Source organism: Myodes glareolus, chromosome 10 (genome assembly GCF_982192425.1).
Source record: "Myodes glareolus chromosome 10, mMyoGla1.1, whole genome shotgun sequence".
NCBI classification, from domain to species: Eukaryota; Metazoa; Chordata; class Mammalia; order Rodentia; family Cricetidae; genus Myodes; species Myodes glareolus.
The window spans coordinates 49,934,339-49,951,948 of record NC_142035.1 but is presented as its reverse complement, the minus strand read 5'-3'; the positions used below and the strand labels follow the sequence as shown (position 1 = coordinate 49,951,948).

General features: G+C 44.8%; 1 protein-coding gene across 1 annotated transcript in view; it reads left to right on the top strand.

The window, feature by feature from the left end:
- The window catches only part of Mertk (MER proto-oncogene, tyrosine kinase), a 107,817-nt gene that overhangs the window by 28,243 nt on the left and 61,964 nt on the right, over positions 1–17,610 (top strand). The window contains exons 3-5 of the mRNA XM_048459528.3: positions 1,059–1,159; positions 2,949–3,122; positions 17,343–17,429. Of these exons, the coding sequence (XP_048315485.3) occupies positions 1,059–1,159; positions 2,949–3,122; positions 17,343–17,429 (362 nt within the window). The remainder of the gene's footprint in view (positions 1–1,058; positions 1,160–2,948; positions 3,123–17,342; positions 17,430–17,610) is intronic.

Sequence of the window (17,610 nt, the reverse complement as noted above, 5' to 3'; positions counted from 1 at the left end):
AATTGAAGCAATGCATTGCAACTGTGTAAAACATTTTCCCTCAGTCCCTGCCCCAGTCCCTGCCCCCAGTCCCTCATCATGGGGGATGAGTACTTAGGCATCTTGCCAGACCTCTTCAGTCCACATGCAATCCCATGCCTGTTCACATGTGTGCCTATCCCCACGATGGTGTGCCAATGAAGTGTTTATTTATGGCAGTGGCAAAAATCAATGCACCAGAGAGTTCCAAACTAGACAAGAGGATACCAGTCCTCCATTTTCACAGTAGCTGCGACTTTAGGCAATTAGGTGAATATTAAAACTGTGTAAGATACCTAGAAACCATGCAAACTAGAATCAGGAACTAGTTTCGGAAGGTTATTTGGGGGTATAGAACAATTGCCCAGGACCCTGAAACCTATGGAACCCCAGAAGTGTTGTGACGCCAAAAATTCCTCAGGTTTCCAAATGTCTTGGCAGAGAAACACCAAAGCCCTGGTTTAGAGTCCACCAAGGAAAGCAAGACACCCAACAGTGTGTGGTGTGTGTCAGCAGGGTTTCAAAGAGATAGGAAAGCAAGAAGATATGGGAGTGCATGAGTGCGTGTGTGTGTGTGTGTGTGAGAGAGAGAGAGAGAGAGACAGAGAGAGAGACAGAGACAGACAGACACACACACACAGAGAGAGCGAGACAGAGACAGAGACAGACAGACAGACAGACAGACAGACACACACACAGAGAGAGAGAGAGAGTGTTTTGGTGAATTCACACTGTAATAAGTACTAACAAATCTGAAACCAGTAGAGTGTTGGTTGGAGACCCATGGAAAATTGACGCTGAGCTTCCTCAGGGGCCCTCAGTCTGCAACTGATTATATATAATGCATGTTGAAATGGATAATCTGTTTTACTCAAAAGTTAAATGTCCATGACATATGAAAAATATCCTCATGGCAGCACTATGGCCCAGCAATGTTGACACATTAGCACATGATAAGTGTCTCGAAGGATTTTTCTGTTTCTATAACAGGGACTCCAAAGACAGTCACTGCAAATCTCTTTCTGTGTTTTTCTTTGAAGCATAACCAGTGTACAGCGCTCAGACAATGGATCGTATATCTGTAAGATGAAGGTGAACGACAAAGAGATTGTATCTGATCCCATATACGTGGAAGTTCAAGGTGAGCCCAAAGTCGGAGTACCCTGCTGCCCGGGAACTGTTTAGAACTTGTATTTAAGTGTTTCCTGTGTGATGTGCAGGGTGTGGTCTGACTGTTAATAATTCTAGAAACCTTATAGATCCATCAGTGTTGGAATTTTACAAGACAATCCTCTTTTAGAAACTTTAGATAATGATGTAATTAATTCAGTTCTCTCTCTCTCTCTCTCTCTCTCTCTCTCTCTCTCTCTCTCTCTCTCTCTCTGAGTGTGTGTGTGTGTGTGTGTATGCATATGTATGCCCAGAGCACTGTACATGCTAAGCGCATGCTCCACCTGAGTGCTTCTCTCCATCCCTGAGGTTCCACTTTCCAGGGTGCCTTTAGTAGCACCACCATCTCATCACCTCTTTTCTTTTTTGTCTGCTCTACCTTCTCCATTCTGCTCCTACCGAAAGGTTTTCCTGGTGCCCATTCCCTTGTGAACATGAACTTAATGCCCAGTAACACTGCAGAAAGCGTGAGCGAGGGAGGAGAAAGGGAAGAAGGAGGGAGTCAGTGAATGGGTGAGTGTGGAGGGGAAGAGTCAAGGAAAACCCCTCAGATGAATCTCACAGGGGCCCTTGCTTTCCCAGGCTAGATGACTGGTACCTGGGTTATGTGAGCATCAGTCGACAGGAAGGCATCCCCCATGTTTGAAATTATCTTGTAAAAGACAATTTACTTGTCAGGATCCCAGGAAAAAAATGCTCAAGCTGGGAAAAGTCTGAATCTCGAAAGCTTTGAAATGGGGGGGAAAAAAGAATCCTATTATTCCATGGGGAACCAGATGGGTGAGACATGAGTTTATAAAGCCTGTGATTTAAGTGTCAAGGCCAGCCAGCTTGCCCTGCTGAAACAGTGGGCACATGATTCAAACCAGTAATCATTGGCTTTCTCTGAACGTTTCCAGGCTCCCTTGTGGGCCAGATTTTGGAATTTCGGTAGATTTAAGGATTATAACTATAGAACTGTGCTCTTTTTGTCTTCAAGTGAGTGCCTCTTGTAAACTCTTCAGTTTTACACAAATATGTGAAATTGTGTGTGTGTGTGTGTGTGTGTGTGCACTCATAGTACTTAGAGCATTGAACCTAGAGCCTTATGCATCTGAGCACATACCTTACAGTTGAATCATGTAGAGCCCTAGTCTCAACTGCACAGGTTTTAAAACCCATCTTCATCATCTGAATGTTATGCACACCGTAGACTTCCCTCAAAACTTGGGTAGACCTATTTCGTATATGCTCTGGTATTTATTATATTGTGTGTGTGTGTGTGTGTGTGTGTGTGTGTTTATGTGAATGTGTGCTGTATGTGTGTGGTGTGGAATGGATCTTGGAGGCCAGAAGAGGATGCTGGACCTTCTTGTGCTGGAGTTACAGGTAGCAGCAAGCTGCCTGCTGTGGGTCCTGGGGTGAACTTGGGTCCTCTGGAATAGCAAGTGCTCTTAGCTGCTAGCCGTCTTTCCTGCCTCACTCTGTTTGTTTTGGTGAGAAATACTGCCAACCTACCAGCCAGTGCCAGGCGCTTGAGCAACACCTGACTTAAAAACTGGCTGTGTATTCCCTTCTGGCCAAAGCAGATGAATCACTCCACACAGTCCCTAGAAGAAGTGTCCTCGAAAGCTGGCTGAGGAAGACTGGTAGTCAAAGCTTTTTCTCACTCTACTTGGAGGTGACAATTGGTTATTTCGGACCCAAGGAAACCTCTGGTCCCTGTCTCCAAAGGCACTGCTTCCAGTTAAGACTTACTCTGCTCCAATCTTTCTCTGCAGGACTTCCTTACTTTATTAAGCAGCCCGAGAGTATGAACGTCACCCGAAACACAGCCTTCAACCTCACCTGCCACGCTGTGGGCCCGCCTGAGCCCATCAACATCTTCTGGTTTCAAAATAGCAGCCGCGTTAATGAAAAACCAGAAAGGTCCCCATCTGTCCTAACCGTACCTGGTAAGGCTGAGCATTATGCTCATGTGTGCATGTATTTATTCATCCGTTCACCACCCATGTCCTCCCACCCTCGCAACAACAGAAGAAGATAAAACTTTAGTGATGTTTGTTAAAACCCAACAGTGGTCAATCAAGAAAGGTAGAAACAGGCGTGGGAGCAATAGGGGAGTGGGTGTATTGGAATGGAGGCAGAATATACAGATGCCTACCTGGCCAGATCCAGCCGAGGCATCCAGAGCCCTGCTTGCATCTCTGGGGCACTGTGGCCTTGCCTGCCTGTCAGGAGTTACCCCTATGGAAACACTTAAGACCTAATGGAGGTTGGATGCCAAGAACGTGTATCACTCACGGGGCACTGGAGCAGGAAGTTTGTGAGTCACTGTGGGATTGTTGGTGAATTGACATTCCATGGCCATCTTGATCTCCATCCAAACCAGAATGTCTTGGCTTTGTTCCTGCTCTTGGGCTGGCTTCTGACAGCAATGCTACTGAAGCTTCCTGTGCTGCTAAAGCCAATGGGCTCCTCTATCTCCCCTCTGATTGCCTCTTTGAGCTCCATCTGACAATGTGGCCACACTCCATCCCTTCTTCCTTCCTCATGCATTCAGCAAATGTTCAGGAGGGTCTGCTGTGTGCCCAAGGCCGTTCTAGGCTTGGGATCTCAGTGGTAGACTCTTTAAAAAGCACATGATCCTGGCTTGCTTCCCTTTTCATTGCATCTTCTTTGTTGCTGGGCCAGCTCTGAACATCGGGTGCCCAGCTCAGTCCTGGCCCAGCTTCTTTTCCCTCCGAGACACACCCTCCTGGCTGAGTTCCTTGGCCAGCTTCAATACCATCTATGGGATGGCAGCCTGGAACTTTACATCTCGGGCCCTACCCTCTTTACTGAGCTTCCAGATCCTGTGACCAGCAACCTCCTTGGCTTTTCTACTTGTTGAGTGTGTAGGCATTTTAAAATGCAGTTCTAGGGCTGGAGAGATGGCTCAGCCATTAAAGGCTAGGCTCACAACCACAATATAAAATACAGCTCCAGATGCCTCTCAGTCTTCTGCCCCAGAATTCCCCTTACCAAATAATATCATGGGAAGAACACTCCTCTTTCCTCATTTTTCACATCGAAAGCATTAACAATTTTGTGGATTCTCCTTCTATGGCACAGGACAATCTGCCTCTGTCCATCTCTGCTCCAGGCACTGTGGTTCACACCACCATCAGGTCTTGGCAAAGCCACTGCCCCTGTCCTGTCCCTGCATCTCTCCACTGTCATGTGGCTCGTGTCACCCATCTGATGAAACCCATCAGTGGCTTCCCACCGGTCTAGACTATCACTCAGGACCCTTTCTGGCCTTGTCCATCAGTCCTGCATGCTCTGACCCCTGCCCAGCTCTCCACCCCACACCCAACCCTCTGTCTGTGCTCACTAAGTTCCTTTCACACCGAGTTTCTTCCATTTCTTCCGACACACCATTTCTTCCTGCTTGGAACCTTTGCACCTCTCTCCTGTTTACAGTGTTTTTCTATCTGCCCTCTGCCCTAGGACACACTCACGTATCACTTCTTAAGAGAGTCTCTTCACTCTTTTCTTGACTTCCCATGACATCATGTGTGCATCCCCCATTGTATCGGGGTTAGACTTGCTTACTCTCAGCCTCCTTTCTTAGTGAGTTCACTGAGAGCCAGGACTTGGTGTTTTGTGCACCATCGCATGCATGCCATCCTAAGCAGGATCTCAGTGATCTCTTGAACTCAGGCCAGGAAGGCAAGTGAATTCCAGCCCCAGGCATTGTCCCTGAAGCTCCTCTTTCACCTGGCTGTGGGAGAGGTGATATGGGGTTCTCTACCTTCCTCTAAGTTTTGAGTTTCTCCAAGAAATAGATAATTGAAGAATGTGTGTGTTCAAAATCAATTTGAATACCCTTTCTCTGGGATAATTGCTTGAAAAGCCACTAAAGAAAGACATTAGCATTGTTACTATTTTGAGATATGGCTTCATGTAACTCAGGCTGACCTCACACTTGCTGTGTAGCCCAGACTGTCTCTGAACTCCTGATCATCCGCCTGCATTTGCCTAGCAAGTGCTGGGATTACAAGCCTGGCTGCCACACCCAGAAATGCTAAGATTAGTTTTGTAAAAAATGGACATTGTATATTTAATTTAAAATTATTTCTACATGTGTTTGTGGGAGGCTTGTGTGTATACATGTAGAGAGGTCAGAGGACAACTTGTAGGTGTCTGTTTTCTCCTTCCGCCATGTAAGTTTTAGGGATTGAATTTAGGTCATCAGGCTTAGCAGCGGGTACAAACCCGCCAAGCCATCTTGCTGACCTCAACATTTTATTTCATTTTTTTTTTTTTTTTGAGACGGGGCTTCTCTCTGTGTACCCCTGGCTGTCCTAGAACTCGCTCCATAGACCAAGCTAGCTTTGAACTCACAAAGATCTGCCTGCCTCTACCTCTCAAGTGCTGGAATTAAAGGCATGTGCCTCCACACCCAGCAACATTTTATTTTTCAGTTGGTAAAAATATTATATGCATTTATAACATAGAGCATGATGTTTTGAGATGTATATGTGCATTGTGGAACAACTTTAGTAACTAACATATGTACTCCCTCAAACACACAGTTTTAATTTTTTTATTGTTAGTGTCTGTGTGTGTGTCTGTGTCTGTGTCTGTCTGTGTGTCTCTCTGTGTGTGTATGTGTGTGTGTGTATGTGTAAATGAGCATACATGTGATGTGGGAAGTCTTTTGTATATGTGTTGCTTTTATTGGTTAATGAGTAAAGAAATTGCTTTGGCCTGCTGATAGGGCAGAACTTAGCTAGGCAGGGAAAACTAAACTGAATGCTGGGAGAAAGAAGGTGGAGTCAAGGAGAAGCCATGTAGCCCCTCCAGAGACAGATATCGGAACTTTACCTGGTAAGTCACACTAACTTACTAAGGAAAACTATAATTATAACTATCTATTCAACTCCATCAAAGACTCAAGAAGGATATAATATTACCTAAGTAAACAGGAAGAACATTGTAAGCAACTTCCAAAACTCTAGAATTGACAGAGACATCTTGCTACCTGGACAGTCACCCAAAGTTCTTCTGTAACATTGGGGTATCCATCTTCAGCCTATGGGCCCATAGTATCCAGCAGACTTTTCCATGAAGCAGGAAGTTTCAAAAACAGTTCCACCTATATTGGCAGTTTGTCAGTCACCTTCATTTGTGTGCTGCAGAATGTCTGGCAGACTCTTTCATGAAACAAGAACCCCAAAGGAGCATCTCACCTTCTTTAGACAAGTTCAGCAGTCATTTCTCTGTGGGTCCTGCATGTCCAGCTCATCAAGCAGTTTAGGCAAGAGCAGTTTCTTGCCCAGATGGTCAGCAAACTTCATAAGGAACCTCTTCGATTCCCATCTGCCTCGTGAAGTAGCTAGGTGCTGCCAGGAGCAGATGTATCTCACTGCCACGAAAATTCCTAAGTTCTTAAACATTTTAAATGCCATATTCTGTAGTCTTTGAAAGGTTTGAAGAATGCCTATTCATCTGAAATACATCTCTGTACATCTACAAAATCTAACATGACCATGAGCTTGACTATTATAGATGATTATTTATTAACCTATACTTCTTAATTATACATTATATTTTTAAATGAGTTACACAAACACAACACCTTAATCAAGATCAGAAATACATATATAACAAAATTGACCTGAAATTTGTATTAATAGAGCAAGATCCATAGCAATGCAAATCTCCACATCACACATGTGCCCAGTATGTGTGGAAATCAGAGGTAACTTTGTGGAAGTTACTCTCTCCTTCCACCTCTGCTGGGATCCAGGGATTGAATTCAGGCTTACTAGGGGAGTGATTTACCCTCTGCATCATCTTGCTAGCCCCATAATACTTTGATACTTTGGTGTGTGTGTGTGTGTGTGTGTGAAATCATCTGCATTTAATAGCTAAAAGGGTAATTGAAGAAAAAAGTGGACGTATTTTAAAGTTTGGAAATTCTAATCCCTTTCCAAGAAGACCTCGCCAATTTCTAGTCTTTCTGGTAAAGCACAAAGACACACATCCCGTGCCATGTGCATACAACATAACAGATTTTATTTGTTACCAATTTCTGTTTGTGTGTGTGTGTGTGTGTGTGTGTGTGTGTGTGTCTGCATCTGTGGAATCTGAGATTTTGTTTTGGTGGCCTAAAAATTCTATTTGGAAGAAAAGTTCAGAAATAAGAGAAAGAATATATCCGCATAGTTTTTATTACAGTATATTTTGAAGACTGTTCAATTTTATTAGTAGCTCATAGTGTTGATCTTTTAGTGTACCTAGTTTATAAACTAAACTTTATCTGTGTCTAGGAAAATGACATGTTTCTGGAGTCTGACACTGAGATTTCAGGCCTACGTTGGAAATCTGGGAATGTACTTCCTACAGACTATGTGTGATTTACTCCTTTGGCTCTCTGTGAGAGTCTCAAGGAGCGGGAACTTAAAAGTGTTTTTTGGTCGTATCTTCAGAGTCCAGAAGTGATGGACAGGAAAGTGTCCAATGCCTTATTACACCTCAAGGGTGAAAATATCTGATAGCCTCACCATCCTTGGTGGACCAGAAAGCCAATGATAATGGGAAGTCTCCCTAACATTTTATAGACATGGCACGGTTTTCACCAGCCTTGCAGAGACCCATGTCTGTAATTGAAGGGCCTTTATTTAAGCTGCTGAGTCGGCATTTTCCACCTAGTTTCTAAATGACTGCAGTATGCTACATTGCTCAAGCAGTTCTCCTGGTTGTGAAAGGTTGGAAGAGTGGGTTCTGACTTTTCTCTCTTTCTCTTTTCTTTTTGGTGAGAAAAAAAATTTTTCAAGGGGGGTGGGGGTGGTCCTAGCCGTTAAATCTTGTACATGCTAACTGTATACTTTATCATTGAGCAATGCTCCAGCGCCTTATTTTTAAAGTTTTCTAGGATTCCTGTTGATTATATCAAAATGAAATGTCAGATTTACATTAAGTCAATTCAACCAACTTAAAATTGCATGAAAATTGCAGCCATCTACCTGCTACCCTGGTTCTTCCTTGTGCAGGAAGGGGCAATATCAGGTGCCTCACCATCTCAGAATCTTTTAATACTTTTAAGACTCATTTCATTGATCTTATGTGCATGAGTATGTCGCCTATATGTATGTATGTGTACCCCGTGTGTGCCTAGTGCCCATGGAGGTCATACGAAGGATCTGATCCCCTGGCACTGGAGTTACAGATGGCTATAAGCCTCCACGTGGATGCTGGGAACTTAATCTGATCTTCTGCAAGAGCCACAAATGGTCTGAAGAATAAAATCCTGCTCTCTGACTCCTTCTACAATATTTTAATATGTCTGATAGCAGAGACGGCATAGCTGATGCCCAACATTGAAGACCTCTTGAGGTAATAAAACATTCTAGTCAGAAGTCTGAAATCTACCCAAATTCTTTCCTCTTTGCTGTCTAGCAGTCAGTTGAGTCCTACACTCTGTTCTCAGATGTCAGGTGAGCCCTCTTCCCCTGTGCTTTTCCACAGTGGTGCCCTTAAGTCATATTTTCCTGGTTCCTTGCCAGCACTGTTACTGCTGCATCCTAACTGTGACCCTGCATTCCTGTCTCCCGCTCCTCTGCCCTCCTCCCCTCCCCCAGCCTGCCACCTACACAGTGAGTCATTCTCTGCTTTGTCAGCTTCTCCTCGAACACAGAGCTGCTCACTCCAGGCGGGCCCCTCCAGTCCAAGTCGGTTAAAGTCTACCATTTTACTGGTGATGTCCCTTATCCCTCAGGACTCCGCTTTAACCTTCATCCCCCACCTTCCCTAAAGTGGTGCCACCTTCTCATGGGATCTCATGAACCTCTGGCAGGTCCACAAATGCAATGTGCCACCTTGCCTGGCTTCCCAAGCCGACCATTCTGTCCCAGCTACTTTCTGCTGATTGTCTTTCTAGTAAACCCCCTTTCATCTTTTGACCTCCAGCTCTCTGCTCCTCTCTGAATGCCCGCCTGGTCACTCTGCCCATATCTGTGCCTCTGCCTTGCATGCAGCCACAATCATCTTCTTGTCAGGTCTGTAAGAGAGGCTATTATTCCATGTAATGATTATGTGAGCATTATTAGCTAGTGTAGCTCCATCTCCTCGATGAATGGATGAATGGACCACTGAACAAATGAGTGTTTAACCCCAAGGGCTGGAGATGTAGTTCAGTTAGTAAAACGCTTGCCGACTATATATAAAGCCCTGCGTGGGATCCTTAGCGCCGCGTAAACTGGACATGGTGATACATATCTATAACCCCAGCACTCAGGAAGTGGAAGTAGGAAGGTCATAAATCAAGGTCATTCTTGACTATGTAGTGAGTTGGAGGTAGCCCTGGCTTCATAAGATTCTGTCTTTAAAAAGAATGAAATGTTGGACACAAACTTTTCCTATCATTCCACTAAGAAAGTGCCAAATAGGGAAGTGGTTGGAGGGCCCTGGTGGTTGGGACTGCTTTGAGCAAGCGTATTTGCTTCTCAGGCTGGTCTCATTTCTGTAGAAGAGCCAGGGTTAAGGAAGTACCACTCCTGGCACTTTTCTCCTCTTGACATGATCCCTCCCCACCCAACTCTGTAATATAAAAGCTGCCCTGAAGACGCTGTGTCTGAGGCCATTCTTCTGTGCAAACAAAGCCAGCCTTGAACGTTGCATAGAGTCTGATTCCACTGAAATCACCTTCTCAAAGTGCAAAATTACCATGGTAGAGAACAGATCAGTTCTGTCCATCTCTTAGGCTAGAATGTTCCTATGGGGGAGTCCTTTTTCAATGGTGGGACGATTTTGTAGCCACAAATTTATACCTGTGATTAAAATTTCATAGGATTTCACTATCCACCTCCCCCCAGGGTGGGGGCTGGTAGCAATCAGAGTAAGGTTTGAATTTTAGTGATTAGCATTGTACCAAAGTCATCTTCCTGGTTTTCATCCTGGTGCTAGGACTGAATAAAATCTTTATCATGGAGAAATGGGGGAGGGGAAGGCACAGAAACTTGGCACTATTTTTGCAACTTGTGAATCTAAAATTACTTCGATCTGAAATTTTTTTCCTTTTAAAGAAGCATTTTGTAGGGTTCAGTTGTAGAAAGTTTGCCTACCACAGATAAAGCTTGGCTTTTTTCACACTGTAAAATAAAGAAAATGCCCTGCACAGGGCTGAGGGTGTTGCTCAGTAGGTAGCGTGCTTGTCCGGCATGTGTGAGGCCTCAGGTTGATCTTCAGCACAGAATAAACCAGCTGCGGAGGTGCATGCCTGTAATCCCAACCCTCGTGACATAAGGAGGAAGATCAGGCAAGACCATCCTGGGCTACTGAGACCCTGTCTCAGAATCAGAAAACAAAATCCTTAGCCCTAGAACTAGAAGTAACAAATAAATAAACAAACTTTGTCTTGGGCGACTCCAAATAATGGAACCTACAAAGAACCTTCCTGCCTGACTTTTATGGCAGGATGCATTGTAGGTAACTGACTGTGGCCTCTGGCATTGACTCGTAGATTGATGCTGTCTTCTTGTTATGTGTCCCTGAACAACGTACACAACTTCTTTTAAGGTTTAATTTGAGCACAGTACCCATGGTGGCCAAAAGAGGGTGTTGGATCGCCTGTACTGAAGAGAGTGTTTGTTGCTTTGATAGAGGACTGGAGTTTGGCACTGATATCAGATGGCTCACAACCACCGGTAGCTCCCAAAATCCCAGAGATTCAGTGCCTTCTTCTAGACTCCATGGGCACCACACACAGGTGACATGCACTCACACAGACACAGAAACGCAAATAAACGTAAAACTTGAAGAGAAACCCCACTAATTGTATGCTTAAATGCATAACTAGCAGATAACTAAACTAGTTTTTGTTTTCATTAGCTAGATATAGTTACGAATATTTATTGTAGTAGCCATGACAGTCAGAATTTATACAAACGAGTTCCTCGTTCTTGTAGTGCTTGCTGTGAAGGTTTGCTTTCACTCCCATAGCCTTTTTAATGCCTAGTTTGTAATCGGGAACCAATTTGGAACTATTCAGAAGCTGATTTAAAGTCTTCTCTAGAGGACAGCTGCGGCAATCCTGGCACAAGCCGAGCCACACGGTCTTCCTGGGGAGCTCCAGGCATCCCAGGCCTCTGTGGTTTTGTTTGCTTGTTTGTTTGTTTGCTTGTTTGTTTTCATTTTTTAGAGATAAGGTTTCTCTGTATCTCTGTGTGTAGTCCTGGTTGTACTGGAACTCGCTCTGTAGACCAAGCTGACCTCAAACTCATGGAGATCCACCTATTCTGCCTCCCAAGTGCAGAGATTAAGCGTGTGCCACACCTCCCACCCTCCCCAGGCCCCCCACTCCATCCCCACCCCTGGCCCCGTGCCTCTCTGATAAAAGCCTGTTTATTTGCTAGGGTTTCCACATGCTGACCAGCAATAGCAAGGTCCATTCTCTCACCCTAGGCCATTCCCCTGAGGCCATTTCTCAAACAGTCCCCTGAAACCCCTCCCTCTGTTGAAAATAGAGCCTACATCCCCCACCCTCCCATACCATTCAGTCCTCTTGGTGCCCCTAGTACCTGTCACCTTCTGACAGCATTCAATTCAAAATGGTCATATGCTTCATTTTGCTCTGGGAACATGTGAATTCTAAGGGACAGGAATCTTTGTTTTTATTCTTAAAGACATCCCAAGCTCCTGGGGGAAAATGTGTGGTACGTTGTGAGTACTCAGTATTTGTGAGTGCAATCAGGACAGACTGAGTTCCAAAGTCACGAGCCATTTTACCCATGCAGTATGTTCTGTGTGTTGCCTTCTCTGGTAGAAAGTCAGACACTAGGGAAGAAAACAAAAAGATGAAAAAGCAGGATTGTTTGTTTCATTAAATCTTAGGGTTGCTTAATCCAGAACTCAGAGACTTGGCCTAACTGTGCTCCTGGAAGCTGCTTCCTCAGCAACTGTGATTGTCCTTCCCTCAAGGGAACATATTGTTCCTCAAAGTTCCTTAAAATATCTCAGGTCTGGGTCAGAGACTGCTGTTTCTCAAACGGGGTGATGAGAGGGGGAGCAAGAGGGATGTAGAACCCCACGCTGGGACTTGGAGTGGAGACTCACCAGAACCCAGGGCAAGCCCTCAGGAACCGCATCTCAGGCACCGCAGACCCTCTACCCTGAGCTGTCAGGATCTGCGGGAGGGTGGAGAGCTGAGATTCACTGATGCTTTTCTCCCCAGAAAGCCCCAAGGGTTTGGGCTATAAAACACTCAGGTTTATTCCAACCTGGTGACCTTTGTTTTCTTGCAGAGGGAACCAGGCAAGGGAGCAGGAGCTGGTTTTTCTTGCTAATCCCTCTGCATAGCTAGTCTGGCTGTGTCAAGGAGACTACTTGGGAAGTTAGTGCCACTAAACCAAAGAAGCCTACGGGAGAAGGTTGCCCGGGGCAAGGGTGTGGTTCTGTGGTGGAGCTCTTGCCTAGAGTGAGTCTCTGGTTCTGTCCCTGGGCTCGTGGAGAATGGACACCTTGTGGGGTGGAGGTGGGGTGCCTCTGGAGCTGTACACGCCTGTGTAGTTTCGGAGAAAGTTGCCTTTGTTTGGATGGGTTTCCATTTCTGTCTTGCTTGCTTCAGTTCGGCTTGTGGGCATCAACCTCCTGCCCATCGGAGCAGTGCTGGGAGTTCCAGTTTGGTGTGGGTGCCTTGTGCTGTTGAGGCATCTGCTATGAGCTGTTTTTCTGACCCTGTGTACACTTTGAAAAAAAAAATACAAAGAGGAAAAATGACTTCCTGTTTGATCTAAAATCAAGTCCATGTTAGCCAGCTTCACTTTAAGCACTCGTCCACTTCTGAGGATGGGAACTGCGTGGCAGTTGCCCTTCTTCAGGGAGCTCCAATGACATACTGGACTTCAGTGAAATCAACCGGTTTTGCTGTTGGGCTGACTCTTCTTCTCTTGCTCAGCTTGGAATGTGATTTTGTAGTTCATACCCCATGTATGTTTCCTGAAAGTTTTGTTACGAGTCATTGGACTCAAAGGATAGGTGCTAGCCTGCAGCCATCTACTGAACCCCAGGCAGATGAATGAATGAATGAATGAATGAATAGTGAATGAATGAAAGCAGAACCCCTGTGTTTTCTGATGGAGCCAAAACTTAATTTTTCTAAATAAGAGCCAAGTATTTGCAAGCTCTTGGGAGCTGATAGGATGGGTGTGTCTCCTCTGGGAGATGAGAAGGTCAAGAGGAATGTTGTAGCCTGACAGCCAGAGGCCTGGCTGTGACTTGGAGATGGCAGAATGCACACCACACGGTGACTGAGAGCGGCCCTGTCTTGCTCCCCATTCTGTGTATTTACCCTTTCCTAACTGCAAAACATGACCGGTACCACGCAGGTGGCTTTTGTTTGTCTGTTTGTTGTTGTTGTTGTTATTGTTTGCCACCTGCCATCTGCCTCTCCCTTCTCCCTCCCTTTGCCAGGAGTTGGTCCTCCCGCCCCCCACCCTCCCCCAGAATCCCAGCGGGATTGTCAGCTCTCAAAGAATTTGGTGTCAGGGTTCCTTTAAGTCTTAAAACAACTTTTGGAGCAGTTATGCTTTTCTGGTTACTGAACAGAAAGATGGAAAAGATTTAAGACAAAGATATGCAAGCCCATGTTTCACTGACGAGTAGACCTGTGATATCAGAGCATGACATCAGCCTCTGGAAAATTCCTTCATACACTCGTGAGATAATGAGTATGAGAAGGAAAGCAGCACTGTTATTGTAAGAGGAAGCGAACTTTTGAGAGCCAGTGTCCCTGGGATCTCTAGAAATCTGTGGGCCTGACTCTGAGAACAGCCGCTGTGGTACTTCGTCTCGGGGTTCAGGACTTTCTAGACAGCAAGCACAAAGCCTTCCAGTTTGATCTGGCAAAGGAGATACATTTCTGGGGGGACAATGTAGCTTGTCAATCATGCATGAAGTCTTGGGTGCCGTTCTCCTCACTGACAGAAGAAAAAAACACAATTTTTCATACTAATTAGTTACATCCTGATAATTACTATAAGTATAATCAATCCCAAAGAAAGAAAATCATAAAGTTATTATCCAAAGATTTTCAAGCACACACGTGGATGCTGTTAGAATAGACTTCCTGGGAGAAGTAGAAAATCATCGGGGAAAATTTCAACTCTTGGAAGAAGAGTGATTTCGGTGGGTAAGGTTGCTATCAAAATATCGCAGGTGGGGTTGAGGATTAAGTATGCCCGAGTTCCTAGATTCTAGCCTGTTTCCAAGGTCTCTACAATCACATTTTATTCACCTACTTAAATAATGAAAACTTTTCCCTTGCGAACATCAGAATTTCTGAGAGACAATAGAATATCTAAAGACACCCTCCGGCCCCTCATGGATGTTCATTCACAAGCATCCTTTATAGATTCAAGTGAGGGGTGTGAGATAAAATGTCTGGTTCCAGAGAACTAATTATTTGCTTCAGTCACCATACAAAACAGGAGCGGTTTCGCCATTCACCCGAGAGGAAGTGGTCAAACACACAAGGACATGGCTCCTGACCGAAGCCACAGTCCTTGGTGCTTTAGATGGTCAAGAACATTTAATTAAACAATCCATCCGCTTTAGGAGTTCCCTCCAGAGTGAGGGAAATACTCCTTGTCTCACAAAAGTAAAATACATTCACGGTGTACTGTTTTTCAGAGAAAGGAAAAGTCACCGTAAGAGTCAGAGGGTAGAAAACGAAAGGTTGATTTTTCCCTGGAGGGGCCATGCCTAGTCAGGAAAATTCAGGCACCAGGGAGAGCCTTCCTCTGAGTGGAAAGTAACAGGAATTTACCCGCACTGTGTGTGTGTGCATGCATGCGTGTGAGCAGTGTGTGTGTGTGTGTGTGTGTGTGTGTGTGTGTGTACCGGGGTGGGGAATCAGAGTTGCATTTTTTTCCCCTTACAATTTCTTCAAACATAATCCACTGCCACATACTGACCACTTGGCTGTAGCCCTGACACAGTGCTGGCCACGTGGACATCGATATTGGACAACTTTTCTAGCCTTAATGACTGCTGCTCTCTTGTAGACAGGTTTGTTTTTCTGCCTCTCGTTTTTCAAGTTCAGTTGATTAGTGACTAGCTGAGAATTTTCAAAACTCTGAACGGAAAATTCCTTATGCAGTAGACCGAAGAAAACTAGATAAATTTGTTTTTAATTATGTATATGCCTATATGTGGGTATACGGGCCTGTGAGTGCAGGTGAGCCAAATGCCAGAAGAGGCTGAAGGATGCTCTAGAGTTGACTTGGGTGAGCTACCTGACATGGGTGCTGGGAACCAAACTCTGGTCCTCTGAAGAGTAATACATGCCCTAACCACTGAGATATCTCTCCAGCACCCAAATTAAGCTTTTTAGGTAAAAGCAAGTTGTGGCATATTTAAAAAAAAACTGTATTTATCTTCAGTTTATGGTAATACTGCTTTTGTGTCCCAGAGATACAGAAATTTCCAGACCAACTACATAGTGCATATAGGTTTGTCTGTGTGTTTGGTGTTTGTTTAAAAAAAATTTATATTTTGAAATAGTTTTAGATTTTTCAGTAAAACTGTGTAACTGGTCAGCGGGTGAAGCACCAGTCACGTGAGTCTGAAAAACCAAGTTCTCACATCCAGAACCTCCAAACGAGGCTGGATCCAATAGCACGCATATGTAATCCCAGCCCTCCTCGGGTGAGATGAGACTCAAAGTTAGGGAACTGCCTGAATTCACGAACCAGCTAGCCAGGAGGGGGCTGCACAGTAGCAGAAGCAAGAGACACTCTGTTTCAGCATGGTAGAAGAAGAGAATCAACTTCTTTTTATTCTCAAGCTTCCATATTTGCCCTGGTACAAATATACACATTTAAAGAAAACTGTTACGATAGAACATAGAATCTCAATAGACCCCCTTCTGCATGTTCTCCTATTTTTAACACCCTACATTAGTGTGATAAAGTGGTTACCACTGATGTCCCGATTCGGATACATTTTTATTAGCTAACATTCAGATTTTCTTAGATTTTTAACACCTGTTCCAGACGTCAGGACATCACCCTCCACTCTCCTTAGTCATCTGGGCCTGTCTGATTAGGGACCTTGTGGTCAGACTTTCCTTGTTTTCCTTGTCTTGGTGTTTTTGAAGATTGCTGGGCAGGTGTTTTGTAGATTGTCCCACAACTTGGGCCTGTCTGATATTTCTCACATGAACAGAACAAGCTTTAGTGTTCCGAGAGGACTGTCAGAGTGAAGCTGCTGTTTCCATCATCTCAGGGTACATTCCGTCAACTCAAGCAGTCACTTCCCGTCGTGAACCTTGGCCAGCCTGGCAGAGATGGGCGTGGTCCGTCTCTGTAGCCTAAGGCTGCCCTCCTTCTCCCCTTTCCTAAGTCATGCTCCACCCACTTCCTTAAGGAAGGAGGCTCTATGTAGACTACTGGAGCATTTATTTAATCTGCCATTTTTATCAATATAGAGGACTTGAAACTTAATAAAGTTAATAACACCTAATAAAGTTTCAGGTCCTTTGTATTGCATACCTTGGGTTGTAATTCACCGTCACGTGACTTTCTTGCTCTGCCGATTCCAGCCTTAGGCATTAGAAACTCTTTCTCTTGGTTCCTGCTCCTCTTTGATGAGCTCCATCGTTGCCTGCATGTGCTTGGGTAGTGTTTGCTGTGTTTGCAACTAAACTCTGGCTGGAGGTGGTGGCGCGCACCTTTAATCCCAGCACTCAGGAGACAGAGGCAGGCGGAGCTCTGTGAGTTTAACCTGGTCTATAGAATTCAACCTGGTCTACAGAATGAGTTCCAGGACATCTAGAACTACATAGAGAGACCATGTCTCGACCCCTCCCCTACTTAAAGAAAAAAAAAGAAAGGAGAAAAGTCTAAATTCACTACCTTAACATTCAAAAATTGAACGAATGAAAGCAGCTGCCCCAGGTCCAGGGCTGCCCCGCTCTGGGTACCATTAGCTTCCTCTCAGGTTTGTTTTCCTGTAGCTAGCACAATATTTTTTACATATAAAATATTTTTATACATATTTTTAGATTAATTTTGCATTTTAGACTAGAAGCTATGCACCAAGAACTAAAAGGTGGCCAAATTGCAGCTTTCTGGCACAGGACAACCTCTTTCTCTGCTTCGAATCTCACAAGTGTCCTTCCACCCCAGGTCTGACCGAGGCGGCGGTCTTCAGCTGTGAGGCCCACAATGACAAAGGACTGACCGTGACCAAGGGTGTGCAGATCAACATCAAAGGTGAGCAGGAAGGCCAGGGCTCTCCACCATCTCCTGGGGGGCTGGCATGCCCACTCATTTTCTTTGTGACAGTAGACGGGTCCCTTTTCCTTTTTAGTGTCAGTGCTGTTTGGGAAATAATTATAGGGGCAACCATAAAGCCTACCTATTTTGAGGCTTGATGATTTAATATTAGTAGAAC